Genomic DNA, 22,628 nt, shown 5'->3' on the forward strand with positions numbered 1-22,628 from the left:
AGGTCCCAGCACCTGAATCTACTGGACAAGACACATTTTGGATGTGGTAGAGCAGGACATCAGCATCATGACTGTACAGCTGCCAAGTCTGCAGAAATGTTTGATGCAGTTGTATCAACAAGGACCAGCGTGTCAAAGGGACGTTTCCACCAAGTTACGGAATCCGTACCATTAAGCACTGGGGCTATTCTGAGAGGATAGCAAGGATTTACGGTATTAAATAGTAAATCTATGGGTTTTACCCTGGATTAGTTTTGCGGATTTCTTTGAAAAAATTTTTTTTCCTGCCACTAACAAAACCGGATATGACGTTACAGCAAAACAACAGGAACGGGTTTTTATTGGATGACGCTCAAAAGTGACGACATGCTTGAAGGACCAATGAACCGCAGGAGAGCGCCGCGTCGCATGTGAGTACAAACACGAGATTTACTTCACTTAAAATCACTTTTAAGTCAAAACTGTCATCAAAGTCAGTAGTTTAAGTGAATGTTGACCGTTGGCTGAGTGAAACGTACGTGGTTTTTGTTTGCAGAAGTGTCACTCGACGTTAACTGCCGTCGTTAGCTAACTAGCTAACTGTCGTCTCTAGCTAATGGCTAGACGTTAACGTTAGCTGCGTGGCTAGCGTCACTTTACACTGTAAACTACACTTTGACCGTTTATACTCACGGCTTCTAATGTTGAATAAACTAAACATTGACAATACATGGAATGACCACGACAGCGTCAATAATAATTTGCAATTTCCCTTCAATTTAACAGCACTTGCATTGAGTTAGTGTTTCATGATGTGAACATCAATGTGCAAGAAGATACTAAAAGAAAAACGTTTTTCGATTTTTAAAAATTTAATTTAGTATGTCTTTGAGTTATTAGGTGTCTTAAGAAGATGTGTATTTAAATGTAGGAAAAACTCGTGCACTGATAGACTCAATACTGAACATTTGTTCGTGTGACAGAGGGAAGATATTAAGTTTTGAATTTGATGTGAGTCAACATAAGAGAAGCTGCTGTTCTTGCCTTTTGTAATGTAGATCTGTTTCTTGTTAAATCACACATTCGGCTAATTATCAATCTCCTCAAACAGCTCTCACTCGCAGAGGAGGGGTGCCCCAACAGGAGGGGAGCGGTGGCACAAGAACCAGGAGCAGTGGCGAGGCCAAGACAAAGCATGGACGAGGCAGGATGAGGAGGAGACGAAGAATGAGCAGCAGGGGAAAGACAAGGTGCCCAGGGGGACCTGCCGGACAATGTGCCCTGCTCATGAGCTGCGGGTCCGTGAGGCACAGAACTGCCTTCACCGCTTCGAGGTGTTGGCAGGCACAGAAACGACTCGGCGGCCCAGCGGAGATCCCTTGCGTGCTGTCAAGGAGTATTCCAGACCAGCTGCCGGGAAAGATGCAACGAACCCCACTGACCTCCGTCCACCTGCTGTGTTACTGAAAACTGTTTGTTACCTCATTGATGACATCGCTGCTTCCACTCGTCTGCATCCATGGACTGAGGCTAGTAGTATTCACATATGTTGTAGTCCCTTTGGTTTTTATAATCGTCCCATATATTAATGTAATTGTTGACTTGGTGTCTAAAGTTTTGGTATCATCTAAGCACTCTTTTATGATAGTTGAAACATCAGTGAAGTTTGAATTTACAGGCTGTACCAAAACAACATGAACCTACTCTTGACAGTACCAAAAAAAAAGACAGAAAGGATCATAGAGGTATCTCAATGGGATTGTTCCCAATGTATGAAACTCACTGTGGGTTATTCTGTCATACAATCTTTATTTGTAATTTCCATATTATGTTGGATGAAAATAAGTGAAACTCTGAGTGACTGGTGGCCACAACATGTACTGTCATTAAATATCTGATCGAAAACAAGATTGGGACATAGGAATACAGGGTTTTAGCATGCAGGGCTTGTTTAATTTATTTGTACATAGCTCATTTTTGACTGGCCCAGTAAGAATATTGGACTAGTGGAGTTTAGTTTATTAAGATCCCCAGCTTCTGTCTGCTTATGTATCTTAACAGGAGCTACTCTTCCTGGGGTCTATATTATTTCATGAGAAGTTACAGTCAAAGAGACATAACAATACCATATCCAAAGCCATGTATTCTTTTATATAAAAAAATCGTTTTTATCTTTTAGGTGTACAGCTTTGTTTTTGATCGGCTGCGCAGTGTGAAGCAGGACATGATCATCCAGAGGGTATCTGGTTCGGACTGTGTGGCCATTTTAGAGCCGACTGTACGTTTCCTCGTCTATGCCGCGTATCGTCTTTGTGGCGAGCCCCTGCGGCTCTACGACCCACGGATCAATGACACGCACCTACAGGAGTGTCTGAGCTGGCTTTTGGATTGCTACGCAGCTAAAACAGAGCAGCATCGCAACCAGGCAGAGTTTCAAGCTCTTGGTCTTCTGTACAACTTGGGTTAGTTACAACATGTAATAGTTAAATGCTTAACAGGTTTTTTTTTGCATTTGTATATTTGTATGTATGTTGAGGGTTGAGCCATTGTGTAAAAAAAGTCCTCAAATGAATCATGGCTCCTCTTGTGCACTGCAGATTCATACCTCCTACTTTACCTTAAAATTGTTTTTGAAACATTACTGGTTTGATTTCTCCATGTTTGCTGATAATTTCCCTTTTCCTCGCCCGCCAGGTTCAACTCGTGCTGCATGGCACATCATGGGGCTCCCCGAAGAGCTCCGCAAGACTCCTGCCATCAAGCTCGCCCTGTCTATCAACCGGGCCTTTCTGGAGCACAACCCCGTACGTTTTCTCCGATTGGCTCAGAAGCTGAACTTCCTGCAGTGTTGCGCACTCCACCGGCACCTGGTGACGTGTCGTAGAGATCTGCTGCACATATTCAGCCACGGATACAGCAGCCGCAACTGCCGCTTTCCCCTTGACAGACTAGCTCAGCTCTTGTTCTTGGACAAGTCTCTTACAGCCCAACTGTGTCGGTCTTACGGCTTGGAGGTCACCCGGGACGACCAAGTGGTTTTCTCCAAGGCTGCATTCACTGAGCCGGAACAGGGGAAACTGCACTGTAAAGTGTATCACAACATAGTTGCTGAGAAACAGAGGGACCTCACTGTCGGGAATATCATTGATGGCTGTGCTTGAGAGGACAAAAAAACAGGAGACAATTAATAATACAAGCAGTGCTTGGGGGCTCCTTCAAGGATGCTCGGTGCCAATATATTTAACAATGAAATTCTCCAGATTATACACATGCAAGACTAGGCTCATGGTCAGGGTTATTGTTGAGAAGGTATATGAAAGCACGCACATCCAAACTTGATGAGCACTAGGTGATGGACAAAAATCAACGAAAACCAGAAGACTGCAAATGTCTGCACAACTGTGAAGCTCCCGTAAAATGATCAGGTCTGAAGAAGGGCCTGCTCCAGAGGTGTTAGACAAGTTTTAATTCAGAACGAAAACAAGTTCCGCCTTGTGCTTTTTCATCCTCATCATGCACTTAGTGCCTAAAGGTGCTTAAAAATGTGAATTTTTTGTCAGGATGTTACAGTTTACCGTTTGTGTTTGTGACTGTTTAAATGCTATTTTAATACCATCATGTCTTTGTGGGTCAGTATTTCAGAACACATGCTGGAACACCTACTGTGAAAGAGTGTTCACTTATTCTTTTAAGCAGTACCTCAGAATGAAACATTTCAATAAATTTTTGTTACCTAAAAGAGAAACAGCTTCTGTCTGTAATTTAAAACTAGCCCGCACCTCAGCCCGTTCACCACTTGAGGGCAGCAGATGTTTGCAAACGGTGTCAGCTCGCACAGCGATCAGGACGAAAAACAAGTAAATGAGAAATAATCCTGAACACCCGAGTGTGTTTGTGTTTGTGTTTGTGTTGCAGCCGCTCAGTGAGGGCATGAAGGAAGGAACCGGTTGGAGCTGGTGCGCGTTAAAGGAGATGCCAACGGAGCCGAGAGTGAATGTGTGCGCGCGCGTGAGTGTGTGCGCGCGCGTGTGACGTGCAGGTAGCTGTTCGTGGTCCGCAGCTGCAGGCGCCGCGCCGCTCCTCACACTGGGGCCAGTCATGCTCTCGCTGCGCCGCGGTGAAGAGGACGCATTGATGAGAATGAAGGCGGCCTGGAGCTGATCTGCTCCTGACTCGCCACCGTCCGAGGGGCTCGGCAGAGCAGGAGTCGCACAGATCGCGGGCTACATGTCCGACTTCTCTTTGCTGTGACATTTTTTCTTCTTTTTCTTTTGCGCGCTGGAGTGGGAGGACGCTCACTATTTGTAATGCTGAAATATGAGAGAACGGAACCGGGGCGGGTGAAGGCACATGGGAGAGGACTGTCTGTGTACTCTGGGCTCTGAGAGAAGGAGAAGGAGGAAAACAACAAAACACCATTTGCTTGGAAGTGGATTTGGCGAAAGTGGGATGACTACACAAAGTTGATCTTTGGTTGCAGCACAACCATCAACGCCAACCAGCCCCGATGGATGCGTAGACCGAGAGGACGAAGTTCCATTTAACTTTTCAGAGATCCAGCCTCCTTGAGAGGACGAGGGGCGAAACAGACGATTATCCAGCAGCGCCTCGGCTCCTGGGGCCAAAATGTTGCGCTCGTCCTTGACAGCTCTGAGTCTTTCGTGGACTTTGTTCATCTGCAACGTGAGCAGAGGTTGTGCTCAAGAAAGACAGTAAGTAGGAACACGTTGCATGTGCCGCATCGCACTGATCCAAATGAGCAGGAAGAAATGTTTTATGTTTTTCAAAGGATGTGACCCGGAGTCATGGCAACGTTATTCCTTCCAGTGAGATCTGTGCAGCAGGCGTCTTAATAACTGATCTGCGTAAAACATGTCAATTTAATATTGTGTGTCATGGCCATTACGCATGACGACATTGTGCCGTCACAACACTTTGTTTATCGAGTTTAACCAGACTCTCACTTCCAGTAAAACGTTGTGATATTGGACTTGTCAAACTGAGTGCACTGCTGTTCATTTGAGTGATAACCCATGACTTGATTATATGTTTCTGTCACTATATTCTATTCAGATTATCCCTGCAGCACCAGAGGTAACACTTGACCTATGGTTCTTCCATATACCATCAGGCAGCTGTCAGGTGTTTTAATCCTGACCTTGAGTTGTGTTAATACTAGTGAAGAGCTGTAAAGACTTCTTCCATGTTGCCCAGGGGGGAGAGGGAAGAAAGGAATGCAGCTCAATGTAGGAAATAGACAAAAAAAAAAGAAGACTCAATTACTTTCTAATACATACTTGATTTACAGAAGAGAGCCCACATTGTTTTCATGTATCAAACAGCTCTCATCTGAGGGTGAGTTTTTGGCAAAGGGCTAAGGACATAAAACCATGTGACTGAAACCAAAAAAAAGAGAGAGAGAGAGAGAGAGAGAGAGAGAGAGAGCTGAGTGTTAAGGACTTCACCTACAAAGGAGAACATAAATCCTTCTCAGCTCTCAGCTGAGGACAAAAGTTGGGCAAAAACAATGAGAACTTCAGTACATCAGACCATGTGACTGAAAGGAGCATGGTCTCCACCACCTGATCCTGACTCATCCAAGAGCTGGTTAAACTCACTGCAGATCAAACGCAAAGAGTCAATTTCCTCGCATTATCTCCCTTCTCCCGAAGCCTTATTTTCCAGGGGATTTTCTTCTGATTTTCTCTCGCAGGAACCGCTGTTGCCTCTGGCTGTAATGCAGTAGTGCTGTAATGCCAACCACCTGATCTTTCAGGCATGCAATTGGGTTTTGCGCTCGAGGCTTTGCTCACTCCTAATTTGTGTGATCTTCAGTTAGGTTTTCGGCGGGCGAGTGGGCCTGCTTGCCCTAAAAAAGAAACTACAGTTGGTATGACCGGGACTGATGTGATTTGATCAACACCAAGATGTTTAGGGGTAAATTGGTTCAGGTATTGCTGCGTTATGTGGGCGGCATAGGGGATTTGGCATTTGCTTTCCTCAAATCAACACATGCTCATAAATAAGACTTAATTTGGACACTTTTACCATCTGCTCAACATACTGCACTCTACCGAGTGAGTTGTTTAGGACCATGCTCCTTATTCTTCTACCTCTGCTACCTGAGGTATGTTCCCCTCTGTGCCAGATGGCACATATACCATCACCCAAATAAAACTTAAAGTGGGCTTTTCTTCCCCGGACTTTTAATAAATCATCAAAGACCGACCTTTGCTCTTCGACCTCAGTGACGGGCTCCTTCCCTCAATTAAATGTCAGAGTGACTGTGTGGAATCTCAGTCGTTATTTTTCAAAACAGACACCGAGGCTCTGTCAGAGGAGCCAGACCACCCAAAGAAAGCAGAGAGCTCGTTGAGCGACAGGTAGCGTGTCCCTGGTAACTACTGCAATTAAAACCCAATCTCGCTGCACAAATCCATGTGGTATGTCCCTGTTTGTGTGTGTGTCATTTTGTTGTGTGCGTGTGGGTCGCTGGGAAACTGAGAAACAGAGTGAGAGACAAATGTGAATATTTGCCTGTTTGATTTGTGGGGAAACAAACACTACAGTTATGTTGCCATATTCACTTAGAATCAGGAATGTCAAGTGACGTGAGTGATGGTTTGCCTCTAAAAACCAAGCAGTGATGCAATACATGTTTATCAAGATGCATCATATGTTTACCTGCTTCCTCTTCCTGTCACTCCTCCCTCTCTGACCTCTCCTCAAAATCCCTTCTGTTTTTCAACCTCCACTTTTTTCCTCCTCTGTGCCCTCTCATGCCCTCTGCCCTCCTGTTATCTCACTTCACTTCTTCCCTATGCCCTCCTTCCTTTTTATTTCTCCATCCTCGTCTCTCCACCTTCCTCTTTCCCGTTTTCAGGGGCTATTTGGTCGCCGCGCCCTCTGTGTTTCGAGCAGGCGTGGAGGAGAGCGTGAGCATAACCATCTTCAATGCTAAGGCAGAAACCCGCGTCCAGGTGCAGCTGTCGGTGAAGGGGCAGACGGTAGCCCACAACCACGGCTCAGTGCTCGGTGAGAACAAATTCTGAAAGCTTAGGTTACACCGGTACAATGCATTACTTTTGAAAAGAAAACTTGCACTGACAAGTTGAGCTGTGAGATATTCGAACGATGTTGAGATCACACGGGCGGGTATGCTGGCGAAAAACGTACACATTTCACGAGGGCACAACACAAGAAAAAAAACACAGTGTGAGCCTAATTAACCTCTGCCCCATCCGCGTGCTCCTGACCAGCCCGGGTTTCCATAGACATTATCTATGATTGGAGGCATCAGTGTATCCCATCCCACCAGCCACTCAGTGTATACAGTGTGCGATTTGTTTGACAGCACTGTTAATAGATGGTGCTAGCTCTGCCTTAAGAGTGGCACGGAGACGGGCAGCAGCTGGATGTCCTGCTCACCCAGGGTGAGAACTTCCAGGCAAACTCTGCCACGGTGTAGCAGCTCTTATAACTATTGAATATTAATGGTATTATACTGATGAGTACACAGATATGAGAGTTGTATTAAAGTATGTGGCAAGCTCTGAAGAAAACCCCCTCATTAACCGATCTCACTGTTTTCTATTTTAGACAAAGGCACCGTCAAACTAAAGGTGAGTCCGTCTGTGCAGCTTCGTTTGCATCTGTTTTCTGGGCGAGCAGTGTCCTACGTTGTGTGCACGCTGCTTTCCAGACATGTTAAAATGCACGGCGCTATGTGGTGGTGACAGCTGCACAGTAGTGAGAACCCCGTGTCCGCTGTGTGCACATTCCTCAGGCAACATGCAAATCAACACTAACATTATTTGTAATGCAACATCTGTCTCTGCTCATTCATTGGGAGTAAGGTAACAGCCCCAATATAATATGCAACAGCTGTTGACGTGCATGTATGGTCCGCCGCTCCCGAAGGCTGGAATAGATAATCTAGTATGCACGACTCGATTCTTCCCCTCCGTCTCTCTGTCTCTCTCTCTCCCCCCTGCCTGCTCTCCCCTCCCTGTAACCTCCACCCTCATTCTCATGACATACAGTCATGTTTAGTGAGAAGTGTTATAGCTTGGCATCTTCCTCTGGTGTTTAAATGTAGCTTTTTTTGTTTTTCTGTAGCTTGTGTTCCCTCCCAAAAAAAAAATCTCAAATGTTGAATCAAGTTGAATCATTTCTAGAGGAAAAACATTTCAATCCTTCCCCCAGTGACCTAATTTTAAATCCAGTAAATCCAGCCCTGATCCGTCCTGTGTTTGCTTCTATGTGTGTGGATTTGCCACCAGGTTCCATATGGGCTAAGAGGCCAGGCCCATCTGAAGGTGTGGGGGAACCGGCACCTCACGGAGGGCGGCTACATCTTCCACAACTACACCACCGTCACAGTGGAGAGCAAAGGCACAACTGTCTTCATCCAGACCGACAAGCCTGTCTACAAACCCAAACATAAAGGTTCCCTCATAGTGCATCTGGTAGTTAATCAGTTAATCACTGCACAGATATGCAGAGAAGTTAGGCTCATTTGTAGGAATTGGACTCAGTTACTGAAAATGAGTTAACAGAGGCTGTCGCGTTACTGCTGGGTCTGAACTGAATAACTGATATGGAAATAAGCCTGGTGATTATGTGTTAATATGAACATTATGCTATGTCTAACTAACCAGGGGTTCAAAACACTGGCTTTGTTCAAATGCACAATCGTTTTCGTGTTGTCAGGATGTGAGGCTGTTGTATTTTACAACACTGCGTTTCTTTTTCTGTCTTTAGTGCTGATCAACGTCTACACAGTCACCCCCGACCTGAGGCCAGTAAATGACAAGGTAAATGAAATATCCTGTTGAGCAAATAGAAGTGAAACATTCAGCAGATGCAATCGAAAAACACTGCAAAGATTACACATCAATCGCAATGGACGGGTACTAAAAATGATTTATAGTTATAATCTGTGATTCCATAGCCCTTAATTTAAAAAACAAAACAAAACAAATCTGTTCAAATGACTCGATTGATGTTCCATTATCACTTTAGCAATAGAACGACACCAACATGGACAAACTTTTCCATCTCTAATTGGTGAAATTATGAGGCGAAAGTCAGCCCTCCCTGAGTGCAGAGCAATGTACAGTCACCTATTTACAGAAGGCAAGCTCGAGTAATTTCTCTTGGAATGTTAGCGATGGCTCCAGATATACTGTGCAACTGTGCAGACAGATGGTTTATTGATGTTTGCAGCTATAAAGGTCTGCTGCTGGTAAAGGGCAGTGCTCACTTTCACAGATGGATGATTGTTGGATAAGGAAAGAGTGGGGTGAGGCACCGTGAAGAAGCATAGGATTCTTTAAAAAAATAAAAAAATAAAAAACTCTGATTCATAACATCTTATACTTGTCTTTCTCTCTCTTTTTTCAGATTGAAGCATATGTTTTGGTGAGTGGAGGCTGGCAGGACCACCCAGGGTTGGCAGAGCCATGTCCGGGAGGGGACAGTGGCAATTTTAGTTCCCAGTGTAGTTAGAGATTACAGAGCAGGAGTCGAGGCAGCTCACCTAGATAACAGGGTGCTCTTTGGAACAGTGCAAGGATAAACAACATAAAGGGAATCCTCTTCTCTTCTCCCCCACATACGGTGTCTCCCTCTCCTGTACTTGCTGACCTCGCTCTCTTTTCCCAGATACTGAGATGTTTGTAGGCTTAAATAACAAGCTGCTGTTTCATAAAAGGCTTTTAACGGAAATCCTTGCATGATTTATAGCCAGGAACAAACACAAAGATGTTTTTTTACTACCCTCTTACTTACAGAATATATATCACTGGAGGAAAATCTGCGATAGTATTTTCGACAGTGGCCTGAGACGGCAGCTGAGTCTCCGGGTCAAGTTCAGTTCAAGGATTGTTAAACCCGACTCAACATTTACGGCACACGATGTTGGCGTTGAGTAAAAAAACAACATTCAGATGTGAAACTGACATAGTTCAGCACCTAAACACAAAATATGATCTTTCAGGATCCAAGAGGATCGAGGATGGTCCAGTGGAAGAGTCTTAAATCTGTCTGCTGTGGTAAGTCACACCTTCTGCAATATATGTGCACCATCGTTGTGTAGCTTGTATGTTCACATTTCATTGCAGATTTCTCTTTGGGATTTTGATAACTAGAGTTAAAAGACCTTTTCCGTCCTGGAGTAAGTCAGTGCTGCACTGTAATTGTTACTATGTTATCAGGAGTGCATATGTTGGTTTATGGTTAATTTGGTGTTACCTACATTCTTCTCTCCTACAGGGGTCGTGAACACAAGTTTCCCTCTGTCTGACCAGCCTGTGTTTGGAGAGTGGTTTATCTTTGTGGAGGTGCAGGGCCACACATATAACAAGTCCTTTGAGGTGCAGAAATATGGTGAGAACCTGCACATGCACATAAAGTTAATCTCTAAAATTAGAGGACATTTGATTACACTGAGTGCCGTTGTAGAATGATATTAAGCAAAACAAGAGATAATAAATCAAACAAATAGATCATGCAACTGAAAAGTAATCATCTGTTGCCTCCTTCGCAGTGATGCCTAAATTTGAGTTGGTGGTAGATCCGCCGCGCTACATCCATGACTTGAACTCATGCGAGCAAGCCACTCTCAGGGCCCGGTAAGTCACGTCGAATTCATCAGTGAACAGATCGAAAAAAGTCCCCACAATCTTGGCTAACGTGATGGTACATTTACGTGATGGACAAATTGACAGTCATCATGCTTTTTGAATAGTTTCTTGGTTCACTGACCATGGCTGTCTTGTAGATGTAGAGGTCTGACATGTCAATGTTGTACAGGTACACCTTTGGGAAAGCAGTGACAGGGAAGTTGACAGTGAATATGACAGTGAATGGAGTGGGCTACTACCGTCACGAGATGGGCCATCCCGTGATTAAAAATATGGAGGTCAGTTGATTTATTTCCTGATCAACAGATATCACAATGCTCCTGCAGACCCTTGCACAATAACTTAATTCTACACCTTCACAATATGAGATCACTCCTCTGCTTTTCTCAGATCAACGGCTCTGCAAACTTCAGCCTGTGTGTCAAGGACATGATGCCCTTGGACGTAGCAGATCACTTCAGGGGCTCAGTGAGCATTTGGGCATCTGTGACCAGCATAGACGGAAGCAGGCAAACCACATTTGACGATTCAACGCCCGTCCATAAACAGCTCATCGACATCAAGTACTCCAAGGACACACGCAAGCAGTTCAAGCCGGGTCTGCCTTACAAAGGGAAGGTGAGATAACAAAAGCCGCTTTTTAACACACACTTCATCATTTATGGCTTGATAGTTAAAGATAAATCAGGTCATAATAGATTTTCTCCTTTTGACTTTTCCTCCACCTACTCTTTTTTTTAACCCTCTCTTTGTACTGTAGATTGAGGTTACCTACCCTGATGGAAGCCCAGCTGATGGGGTGAGGGTGCGTGTTAAGGCAGAGCTGACCCCCAAGGACAACATCTACACGAGTGAACTAATCGCCAAGGACGGCCACGTCACCTTTGAGATCCCCTCCATCCCCACTGCTGCCCAGTATGTCTGGCTCGAGGTCAGTGGTTGTAATGGCAGCAGTTTCTAGATTAATGTAATATAAAAAGGGTGAAGTAAGACGGTAATTTCAAGCAAATGTTATGAAGAGTTAGAACCTTTTGTCTTTGCTTGGCATAGACCAAAGTGACATCTATTGATGGAAAGACCGTAGGAGACCAGTACCTGCCCAGCTACCTGTCCATTAGTAGCTGGTACTCCCCCAGCAAGTGTCACATCCAGATCCAGAGCCCCAGCGCAGCTCTCAAGGTACGTGGTGACGTCTGTACATTGATGCCATTAGGTGTTGTTGAGTACAACGTTATACCACAACGTTACAGTATCAACCTTAAAAATAATCATAACGGTGCAGTTGTGTCCTTCTGTGTGTATAGATTGGCCAAATGGCCGAGGTGGCTCTCAAATCCACGTGTCCATGTAACTTCACCCTGCACTACGAGGTGGCTTCCAGGGGAAACATCATCCTATCGGGCCAGCAGCCGGCCAACCTGACCGCCTCACACCGGGGGAAAAGGGCCACAGTCACCTTTGATAAAAACATTCACACCACCGATCAGCCTCCTTCTGCCTCCAGTAAGCACTTTGATCGTTTCCCTGGTATGACATGGATTCACTGTCTCGTGATTCACTGGATGCTAATAGAGTAAAGTTCCACCTGGAATACCCTCTTTTTGATTTCTGACTTTAAACATAGATTACATAGCCTCAGTAATTTTTTTCTTTACCCCCGCATCACTCTGCCAGGTGTTACAGGCTCCTCATCCCAGGCCGAGGTGGACAGCTGCGTGACTTCTCTACGTTTCCCTGTCAGTCACAGCATGGCGCCCCTCAGCCGCCTGCTGGTCTACTACGTGAGGGATAATGGCGAGGGGGTCACGGACAGCCTGCAGATCCCCATCCAGCCCGACTTTGAGAACAAGGTTTGGCAACGGAATGAAACAGATTCTGTTTTTATCAGTTTAATTTCTCCAGAGAAAAGGCATTGTATCTCTATTACCCTGGTATTAAAACACACACTGAGATGTTAAACTTTTGATAACTGGTGGGGGGCTAGGTCCCCAAACACTGATGTTGCTGGATACTAATTTTTTTGTTATCACAAGAATAAATGCCTTGTATGTTGTTTATTAAAAAACCTGAGGAATATGTGCACACCCTGTATACATTTTGGAGCTGAGCCCGCGTATCCACGCAGCAGCTCAGTACACAGAGTAATGTCTGTAAACAAACAGCTATGTCGGCCTGGGAGAGATCCCCAGTTCCTGCCTGCATTTGGTCGAGTTACTCCCAGAAGTATTTACAGCTCCTTGGTATGCCATTACAACACCCTGTGTGTGTGTGTGTGTGTGTGTGTGTGTGTGTGTGTGTGTGTGTGTGTGTGTGTGTGTGTGTGTGTGTGTGTGTGTGTGTGTGTGTGTGTGTGTGTGTGTGTGTGTGTGTGTGTGTGTGTGTGTGTGTGTGTGTGTGTGTGTGTGTGTGTGTGTGTGTGTGTGTGTGAGAGAGATGAGGAGGAGGAGGAGGGTGGGGTAGGGGTTGTGAAGGCATGATGAGACCGAGGCCATGCGGGTCGCAGCCCGATGAGTGGGGTCGTGACAGGAGAGGATGACAGGTTACGGGCTGGTGAAAGGAGGGCAGTGGAAGTGATTAACAGGGCTAATTTGAAAAATAGCTTTGATGGGTGAAAGTTTATGGCCAACTTTCACCATCCCTCCTCTTTCAAAGGCCGTAGTTTTCCACTCTCTCTGTCCTGTTGTTTTCCACCACATCTCACCACTCAACATCATTGAACTGATGTTCCAACTGACACACCAACTGCCTCTTCGTGTCTGGCAACACTACCAACAAGTGCTGAAATTATTCATTTCATTGATAATTTGATTCATAGTTTGACTAACTGTCTAACTCATCTGTCACTAATTTGATTTATCAGGAACCAAATGCAGTTAGCTTGTTCGATCTTTTAAATGTGGTGATATGTAGCTTTTCTTTGTTTTGTATGATTTCTTTTGTGTTGGTTAAACAAAACAAGCAATTTAAAGATGTCAAAAAAATACCCCCCATCCCCCTTTTTTATAACCAGTGAGTAATTCTAGTAAGGAAAATAAAGAAGTTGTTTTTAAATGCACGCTGGTTTTTGGAAAAAACAACAACAAAAGAAACTATGCATGTATCAGTTATGTATCTTCTGTTGTCTGCATTGCAGGTGTCTGTTTCTCTGTCAGCTAATGACTCCATGCCAGGGGACCAAGTGACGCTGCATGTCCGGGCAGAGAAGGGCTCGTGTGTTTGTGTGGCCGCAGTGGATAAAAGTCTTTACTTGCTAAAGCCTGACTTCCAGCTCAGTCCTGACAAGGTTGGTCGTATTTATAGTTTATAGTTATATTTCCCTGTGATAGAAAAATGCATTTATGCTTTGTCTGGCTCACGATACAAACGATAGGGACTTGACTTTTACTGAAAGTTCCTTAATTAGTCAAAACAAAGTTAGGTATTACTTCACTGGATAAATGTAACTGTGAGCTGCACTTGTGTACGTGACTGCGTTTGCGTCTTTACGTGGATGTGTTTCCTTTGTGCAGGTGTTTAAGGAGCTGGCAGATTTTGACGTTTCGGACGCCTTCGGCATTCCCAAAGACGACGGACACTTCTGGTGGCCCGGGCTGTCATCAAAGAGACGCCGACGCTCCTCTGTGTTTTCATGGCACTGGGACATTACCAAGGACGCACGCTTTGCTTTTACAGTGAGAACATACACTTAGTTAAAAGACCCACAGTGACGGTACAGAGCTGAAAAAAAATTATGATCTTGTGTGTGTTTGTGTGTGTTTATTGCTCTGTATGTTCAACACAGGAATCGGGGCTGGTTGTGATGACGGATATGGTGAGTCTGAACCATCGGCAGAGCGGAGGAATGTACACCGATGAGGCCGTCCCTGCATTTCAGCCGCACTCCTCCACCTTAGTGGCTGCCATGCACTCTCGCCCGGCAACCAGGTAAGGGCCCTGCTATAGAGATATCAGAGGAGGTTTCTGGGCATTAACTGGTGAACTGAGATGCTTGATATCCAATTATTGTCTTATTCCAATGCCTTAGTTGAAAAAAGGTTTCTTAACTGAAATATGACAGATATGGCGCTAAATATTTCCTCTAAATTTATTCAGCAATGTGTGAATGAACCAAAATAAATTGGGAGCTGCGTTGGAGTTCCTGTTATGTTCTAGGTTATTCAGTTGTTGATGTTCACATATTTGCTGTTCAGTTAAGTTATTGATGAACATTTACTGTGATCTCTGACTGGACCACACACAACGCTAAATAGCCATGTACTTTTCTGAAAACATTGGATTTGAAACCAAGCCCATGAGAGCAATAATTACTTCATGATCCCAACAATCATACACTACCCATACACATTTCAGAATGTGTCATGCGTTGGCTTAAATAAGGTCTCAGAATTGAGCAATGGACAAGCGGAGAAAAACATGACAAAAAAAGTTGATTTGTTGCTTTAAGTCAACTTCCCTCAACGCCATGGATTCTTCCCATTCAAGTGATGAACATTAAACACATGACGTGACTCAGAGAATGTCAGCGTGGAATTCGGAATAATAGACTGTCCAACTATGGTGTTGTTTTATTGTGAGCAGCTGAGGCCTTTTATTGATGTCAGCTTGTGTTTTGGTTGCAGAGCAGAGAAGCGGAGGCGTACATTTTTCCCAGAGACTTGGGTGTGGCACTGCCTCAACATCAGGTATTTAAATCTTTATATAAACACTTCTCTCATGTGTGTGTGTGTGTGTGTGTGTGTGTGTGTGTGTGTGTGTGTGTGTGTGTGTGTGTGTGTCTGTCTGTCTGTCTGTCTGTGTGCCCGCTACATGCCTGTGGCTAGATATATCAGGTGCAAGAAGAGATGAGAAGAAAAGAGAATAGAAGAGAACAACAGAAAGATAGACATTTATTCATAGAGGGCAAGAAAAGATGGGAATTGGGGATAAAAGGAGTGCTGGGAAGGAAAGATTGAAGATGAGATGACAGTTTTTTGGAACGTGAGAGGGAAGGTGCTAGTAAATGTGTATGCACGAGGACGGATGTTCCATCATGTAGCGGCATCCAAGATTTTTCCCCTTCTGGGTGTGAATGTGCCTCATTTAAATTTGGCAATCTTGGAACAGACTGTCACTCTCTCAACAGCTCCCTCCATTCATTTTCAGCCAATATAAATGAGTTGCCCATAGATTTCCATATGCTTGATTCCTTTGGATGGGAATGCAGCTCTGCCTAATTTCCTGCGAAGTCCGAGGCTCAGATTTCCCTTAAAAGTCTATTAAAGTGGATTTTGGGCAACTTTGATCAAAAGGAAGGGCGTACATGCAGTTTTTCAAGTTTATTATGCTCTATGACTATTTGCCAAGACCAACATCAAATGTGTTGCCAATAATGATCTCAGTCCATTCATTCAAAGAAACAAACTGGGTCAGCACCTGACTGTCCCGCACACCTATCCATTTCAGAGTGTTTGCTGTAGTTACTCTGCTGCAGGTGTTGGTGTAGACACAGGTGTTGCTGACATAAAAGTAATCTACAGTGTTTCATCAAGCCCGTCTTTGTAGTCTGTGCCTTTTTTTATTGCTCAGGTTGATCCATGAAAGGATGCTGAAATATTTTTTTTCTTCCCCGCCTCTCAACTTGTATATCACCGTGTGTCACTGACAGCTCGGACACCGGGGAAGCTGAGCTTCGATTGGATGTGCCGGATTCCATCACCACATGGGTGACAGAAGCCATTGGCGTGTCCGAAGACAAGGGGCTGGGCGTGGCAAAGAGAGCGGAACTTCGGACCTTCAAGCCCTTCTTTGTTGACTTTACTTTGCCCTACACCCTAATCAGAGGGGAGCAGACCAAAGTTCCCCTCACGGTCTACAACTACCTGCCAACGTGCTCTGAGGTAAGTTGCCTTGAAAAACAGACAAGTCAACTGTGTTATCCGACTAACAAATTCAGACATCGATGTCTTTTCGTTGTGTCCTCCGGTTTTCTCACCAACCACTCTTGTGATGGACTCCAAACCGTCAGTAGAAACAGCGAAGGGAGCCCTCTCTTACAGGACGGATAGATGTGCCATATTTTACGGAGCAGAAAGAAGTAGCAGAAGTAGAATAAAAGTGTGGGAAAACAGAAGAACAATATCGAAGCGGCAACAGCCAGCTTTTGTGCCCCTACTGGTTCCAGGTGGTATTACTGTTTGGTCACTGTCGTAAAGACGCCGCAGTAGCAAGGCGCGGTAAGGACGCAGGTACTTTTCCTCAGAGAAGGATTGACTCTGTGCGGTAAATCGAGTCATTTCTCTGCGGATACCACGTCCCGGTGGCAAAGGGAAACCAAGGCTTATAGACCAATATAAGCACGGATGTGTCCGTTTTTTTATCGTCATTACACAAGTTTAAGCCAAAAAGTTGTCTACTTCTGCTCAAATCCATAATATTATCAAACATGATGAGTTTAAAAGTTTTAGGCAAAGTGTAGAAATGTTTGAAAGACAGGGAGCATCTTCCAGGTGCTGAAAGCCAACCTAAAAACATATCATCTGCTGTATTAATGATGGGCTGAAACATGGAATCCAGTGTGATGGTCTTTTGAGTTGTTTTGTGTATGGCAAAACCGGTGCGATCAAAGCAGTGTGATAAACAAGACAAGGATTTTTTTGGGATAGTTGTAGGTAGGAAGGCCCAGGTGCACAGAGGATTTAGAAATGTGTCCAAAAGGAAGCGCAGGTTTGTAATGTGAAGATGTGAGATTATAGACCACAAGTATGTTTCAACACCCACTTTGAAGAGCCTTCTAATCTACGCTCCATCTTGGCCTCAAATGGGTCCATCATGCGCTCCACAAAGATGACATCATGATGTTGCAGATGCGCCTGTTAAATGGCCTGTGCGTGCGCTGCCCTCATATCATGCTATGTGAAATATGCAATCCGGAATAGCCCATCTATTTGATGTCCACTCCAGCAACATGTGATTCCTATATTTTCCCGCTCCGTTATTTACGACTTGCGTGTGGATACAGAACAGCTAAAAGCTCTGTGTGCATTGCCGAGCCCTCTGTGAAAATTGGACAATGAGTGGAACTTAATCCTTCGGGGAGTTTGAGAAGTATGAGTCAGTCAGCATGGAAAATTCACAATGTGATTTTGAAAATTCTCCCTCGCTTTCAGAGCTTTGAGGGGAGCACGCTAAATGAGGGCGGGGCATGCCTGGTGGAAATGATGTCACTGTTGCCTCTGATTCCTCTCTCCTCTCACAGGTTCATGTGAAAGTATCAGTTCCCAAGGGCATCAAGTTTGTTGGCCATCCTGGACGCCACCACCTTACCAGGAAGAAGTGTGTTGCGCCTGGAGAGGCTACTCCCACATCCATTGTCTTGTCTTTCACTGAACTGGGATCTGCTAACATCACAGGTACCAATACAGACTCATTTCATCATGAATTTCTTGATACCTTTATCTACTCTTATATTATTCATTTTAAATACTACATTGTATGGGTTGAAGTTCAAATTGTTAATAATAATACAATTCATATTTGTCACCTTTTGCAACACTAGAGAAAACACCTCTGCATGTTTATTTGATGTTTATTTTTGTTAAGTTATATTACTGTAATACATTCAGAACAGAACAACATTGTCTCTGCAATGCCAAGAAACAGATTTTTGCATAAATTCAGTATCTACTCTGTCATAAAAAGAAGGAAGTGGATCAGAATGGGTTTTGATGCTCATGTAAACAATGCGGATATGCGCATTCTGGATAATGGGCGATAGCGTCATTTGAACTCTTAAGGGGTATGTCTCTTTAACCAGGCCGTCCGTCCCCTCAGTGTCATGCTTCCAAAAAGGCAAGCCTTTGACTTAGGAGAGCTCTTCTGGCCAAGGAGCCGAGCTGTGTGTGATCTGGTCTCCCACCCAGAGTTACAAACAGTCCCCTCCAGAGCGCAAGCGAGAACAAAGCGGGCCGACAGTGGGGGAGCTGTGCCGTGACACTCAGTGGCATGTTGATGAGTTTGCAGGTCACTGCTGGTCAATGGGCCCCCCATGGCCCCACTCCTAGTCCCTTGGCCCCTTGTGTTTCCCTCTCAGTACACACACACAAAGAGACGCCGTTGGCACAGGGCCACGTTTTCAATGTGCTCCTCAGCAAGAGAACTGGGAGTCCTCTTACAGACATGTCTGTCCTGTGTAATGTATGTTATGAGCGATGTCCACGAGTGCGTGAAAGAGAGTAGAGAGGAGGCCTCAGCCAGCTAATAGTCATTTGTTGACTTCACAAACACGTGATCGTATTTTCCCCGAAACACTAAATAATTTGTCATCATTGTTACGATATTTATAATGACAACCATGCGTAAAGAGTGACTCGAGCTACTATGGACTCCTACTACTACTACTACTACTACTACTACAGATGGATGTGCCTTGAGATTAGAATTGGTGCACATCAAAATAATTGTGTCCAGTAGTCTCCCAACTGCAATATAGATTTTAAGTTATATTGTTGGTAAATTTTCAGTAACTTAAGGAGGACTCCATTCTTTGTCAACCATAGTCTATCACTGAGTAAGAAACTGGCTTGTGTGTGACACGCCACATATATTCTAGACATATCTCGCTGTGACTGAATCAAAAGAGTGATTCTGTTTTGTTCCGCCCGATAGCTCGTGCCATCGCCTACAGCGAACCAAGCTGCTGTTCAGATGGAATCCAGATGGGGAAAACAGGCAACGATGTGGACGAAAGAAGGACCCCCACTGGCTTGGACTTTGTCCGCAGGACTGTCCTGGTGGAGGTATGAGAGCTGATGTTAATCATTATATATTGTAGTTATTTAAAATGAAGTTACACTTTCTGTTGAGATTTATTCTCAAATGTTCTTAATTTATCCAACTTTTCCTTATTCTTTCTCTTCCCTCTCTCTCCTCTCCTCGTCCTTCCTGCAGCCAGAAGGCCTGCCCAGAGAATACACCTACAGTGTCTTCTTTTGTCCCAATGGTCAGTGCAGACACATTTTAAAGTCTATAGCTGTATGTTTATACTAAATTTTACTAACCTCATGAGTGTATTTTGCATTTCCATTGTCAGAGAGGATCCACATCTCCACCCCCAACAAGTATGAGTATCAGTATGTGAAAAAGCCGGCCAGGATGAACCAGTTCCAGGTTGCAGTGAAGACCCACAACGATGCCCATTTTGCGCTCTCTGCCAGCCCCCACGACAGCACAGAGATGCTTGAGATCGTACTTGGGGGGAGGCAAAACACTCGCTCATGGATCTCCTCTGGTAAGATGGGCGAGCCCCTGGTCAGTGCCGCCACACCGGGCCTCCTCTCCTGGGACGAGTTCCGCAGCTTCTGGATCAGTTGGACGGGAGGCGTGGTACAGGTAAGATAAAGGAATAAAGGAGATAAAGGGATTGTTGAACAAAATCCTGCACCATCGAGTGTGGCTGATTTGTGTTCAGATGCTCTTACACAAAAAGAGGAGGGTGAAAGACGCCGCAGGCCATGGGGGTCTGTGTGATAGGAGGACTGGCGCCACTTTTACTGGCATGCCTTCGCTAAGGTCACGCTGAACGGGCTGATGTCACTGAGGACACTCGTTGATCCATGGTCGGGTGCTCGCATGGCCCTCTGTGGCTGGCACACGGCTCCCTGGCCCCAGCCGTGGCATTAGCTTTGCACCGTTCACCAAAGGCAGCAATTAAAAGCCCGCAGAAGGCGAGGCATTTTACAGTCCAATAGGATTCATTTATTTTTCTTAGGGATGATGGCATTTTAGGGTGAACGAGCTGTGGGGCTTGGCCCTGCACGGTCTTTGGTTTAATGCGATTACGAAGTTAAACTCTACTAGGAACAGAGAGGAAATGCTCTCTACATGGGTCTGTTTATATGTTTGTGTTTGGGACTGTGTGTGGGAGGTGAGTGAATCACACTGTCGTCACTAACACTTGGCAGAGGGACATTATTAGTGCATCAGTATGAGGATGTCCAAAAACAGCACCAGTCGCTTTCTAAAGTGGCTTTACTGATTGTAATGTTTTTCATGTTAACTGCCGTCGATTTGTGGGCAATTCTTTATTGCGTTCTGATTCTTAGAGGGAGTAGTTCTGGTATGACAGAGGAATACAAACAAAAACAATATGATGGACTGTTAATTACTGTGTGTGTATTCTTGTGTGTGCTTTACCTTCAGTCTCTGTGTTATTCTCCGCAGGTAGGACATGGTTTACATCCATCCAATGAATCAGTGATCCTCCACTGGGTGGGACAATTCCCTGGACAGGTCTGTCTATTTTTTAGACATTTATATCCTCCTGATTGCAGTAATTTTCATCTTAGAGATTATTCAAATAATGATTTATTTGTACATCCAGGTGCGACACATCGGCTTCTCAACAGGATGGGGCTCAGTCGGAGAATTTAAGATCTGGAGGAAGGAAGACTCTGATGAGAATCACAATGAGGCCTTCACTCTGGGGGTCCCTCACAACATGGTGCCTGGATCTGAGAAGGCCACCGCATATATGATTGGTATTAATACTGTATTTTTGTGTGTTTACTGATTTATCACTTCCATCATACTGTTATCTAGATCGGTCAAACATTCGCTTGGGTGAAATTGAAATACAGGACATTTTGCGGTGTGAATAACTGATGTCTGCGTGTGTTTATCTGTGCTCCGGTATCAGGGGACGTCATGGGGCCAACTCTTAACAACCTGGACAAGCTGCTGCGGCTGCCGTTTGGATGTGGGGAGCAGAACATGATCCACTTTGCCCCAAATGTCTTTGTTCTCAAATACCTGCAGAAGACCAGGCAGCTCAGCGCTGAGGTTGAGAATGAAGCAACGGACTACCTGTTGCAAGGTAAAGAAGCTGCAAACTGACTGCAGGTCAGGTTAAACTAAATATCTTTTGTGTGTGGACAAAACAAAACATCATCTTCGGGTTTGGAAAACACAATCAACTTTTTTACCATTTTATGACATTTTATAGACCAAACAAGTAATCGATTAATCTAAAAAATATTCTTAATCGATAATGAAAATAATCGTTAGTTGCAGCCCTACTTTCTTTCAGTGATTTGTTCTCTCAATGTACTCACTGTGCATTAGTTTGGACACAATTGCCAGCGAAATGTATAAAATGTTAAGATATTTTTATCAGTTGCACTGATAATTCTCAATTCATACAAACTGTATCCAGTATTTGACGCCAAGACAAAGAATCTCCTTTTATCGCAAACGTCTGCTGAGATAACAGAAGGCATGTTTATCAGAAGATGTGCTGCATTCTCAAATCCCTGCTGACCTTCCTGCAGTTGGCCAGAAGCATTTCAAACAGACAAAACAAGAGCATCAATTAAGCTCAGATTGAGCCATGAGGAGTCTCAGCGAGTCAACAAGGATCCCTTATGACTCCGCTGTGCACAAAGTGGTTTCATGTTGAGAGGAAGGAATGTTTTCTAATTGCTGGCAACTTGTGTACTGTTGACGGGTTTTCTGGAAACTGTTGGAGTAGAAGTTTGGATAATGGATTTTGTTTGTGGAACTTTGGTTTTCTTGGCCTCGCTGGCCATGGATTGGAACATGAAGCTGAATGTTTTTACTCAGTTACCCGGAGCAGTCTTCTCTCTGCCTCCTCTGTTCTATCCTCTCAGCCATCGTAAAGATCACTCACCTTCTCTCACACTAAACTTTTTCTAGTGTGCCACATTCGGGGCAGGCCACCCTGTGCCTTGATTAAGACCTAGTGTTATTTTATACCATCCTATTATTAAATTATTTCTAATTTAAGCGCATGTATCGTATCTGGCTGTGAGCAAAGATGTATTTTCATCACCAGTTATTCGTTTCTCTAAACTATTGGGTTAACTTCCATGATAAGCCGATCAATCACTTAGCTTTGGAGTTGACACAGAATTTGTCTATTCCTTTGTATGATTAGTGTAGCAGGATATAATCCCAACAACAGCTTACTGTAACTGTTCACATTTTGTGTGAAATCTCACACCATAAATT

The 22,628-nt window shown here is 44.4% G+C and overlaps 2 protein-coding genes across 3 annotated transcripts in view; both read left to right on the forward strand.

Annotated features, from left to right (window-relative positions):
* Nucleotides 1–340: 340 nt before the first annotated feature.
* Nucleotides 341–3,724, forward strand: sac3d1 (SAC3 domain containing 1). The gene is made up of 4 exons (XM_035647629.1): nucleotides 341–410; nucleotides 1,091–1,508; nucleotides 2,159–2,441; nucleotides 2,674–3,724. Exons 1-4 carry the CDS (start codon nucleotides 346–348, stop codon nucleotides 3,138–3,140), a joined length of 1,233 nt encoding a protein of 410 aa, XP_035503522.1. The 5' UTR covers nucleotides 341–345; the 3' UTR covers nucleotides 3,141–3,724.
* A 283-nt stretch (nucleotides 3,725–4,007) lies between these two features.
* cpamd8 (C3 and PZP like alpha-2-macroglobulin domain containing 8) overlaps nucleotides 4,008–22,628 on the forward strand; it is a 40,330-nt gene continuing 21,709 nt past the window's right edge. For both annotated transcript variants that reach the window (XM_035647627.2, XM_035647628.2), the window contains exons 1-27: nucleotides 4,008–4,691; nucleotides 6,863–7,014; nucleotides 7,579–7,601; nucleotides 8,262–8,427; nucleotides 8,743–8,795; nucleotides 9,385–9,402; nucleotides 9,980–10,034; nucleotides 10,255–10,368; nucleotides 10,529–10,613; nucleotides 10,795–10,903; nucleotides 11,016–11,243; nucleotides 11,386–11,556; nucleotides 11,676–11,804; nucleotides 11,930–12,128; nucleotides 12,300–12,475; nucleotides 13,759–13,908; nucleotides 14,135–14,296; nucleotides 14,407–14,549; nucleotides 15,245–15,307; nucleotides 16,270–16,501; nucleotides 17,860–18,013; nucleotides 19,269–19,399; nucleotides 19,551–19,602; nucleotides 19,693–19,991; nucleotides 20,823–20,891; nucleotides 20,983–21,139; nucleotides 21,298–21,474. In XM_035647627.2, coding sequence (XP_035503520.2) covers nucleotides 4,606–4,691; nucleotides 6,863–7,014; nucleotides 7,579–7,601; nucleotides 8,262–8,427; nucleotides 8,743–8,795; nucleotides 9,385–9,402; nucleotides 9,980–10,034; nucleotides 10,255–10,368; nucleotides 10,529–10,613; nucleotides 10,795–10,903; nucleotides 11,016–11,243; nucleotides 11,386–11,556; nucleotides 11,676–11,804; nucleotides 11,930–12,128; nucleotides 12,300–12,475; nucleotides 13,759–13,908; nucleotides 14,135–14,296; nucleotides 14,407–14,549; nucleotides 15,245–15,307; nucleotides 16,270–16,501; nucleotides 17,860–18,013; nucleotides 19,269–19,399; nucleotides 19,551–19,602; nucleotides 19,693–19,991; nucleotides 20,823–20,891; nucleotides 20,983–21,139; nucleotides 21,298–21,474 — 3,553 coding nt within the window. In that variant the 5' untranslated portion in view covers nucleotides 4,008–4,605. The remainder of the gene's footprint in view (nucleotides 4,692–6,862; nucleotides 7,015–7,578; nucleotides 7,602–8,261; nucleotides 8,428–8,742; nucleotides 8,796–9,384; nucleotides 9,403–9,979; nucleotides 10,035–10,254; nucleotides 10,369–10,528; nucleotides 10,614–10,794; nucleotides 10,904–11,015; nucleotides 11,244–11,385; nucleotides 11,557–11,675; nucleotides 11,805–11,929; nucleotides 12,129–12,299; nucleotides 12,476–13,758; nucleotides 13,909–14,134; nucleotides 14,297–14,406; nucleotides 14,550–15,244; nucleotides 15,308–16,269; nucleotides 16,502–17,859; nucleotides 18,014–19,268; nucleotides 19,400–19,550; nucleotides 19,603–19,692; nucleotides 19,992–20,822; nucleotides 20,892–20,982; nucleotides 21,140–21,297; nucleotides 21,475–22,628) is intronic.

Source organism: Scophthalmus maximus, chromosome 13, assembly GCF_022379125.1.
Source record: "Scophthalmus maximus strain ysfricsl-2021 chromosome 13, ASM2237912v1, whole genome shotgun sequence".
Classification (NCBI taxonomy): Eukaryota; Metazoa; Chordata; class Actinopteri; order Pleuronectiformes; family Scophthalmidae; genus Scophthalmus; species Scophthalmus maximus.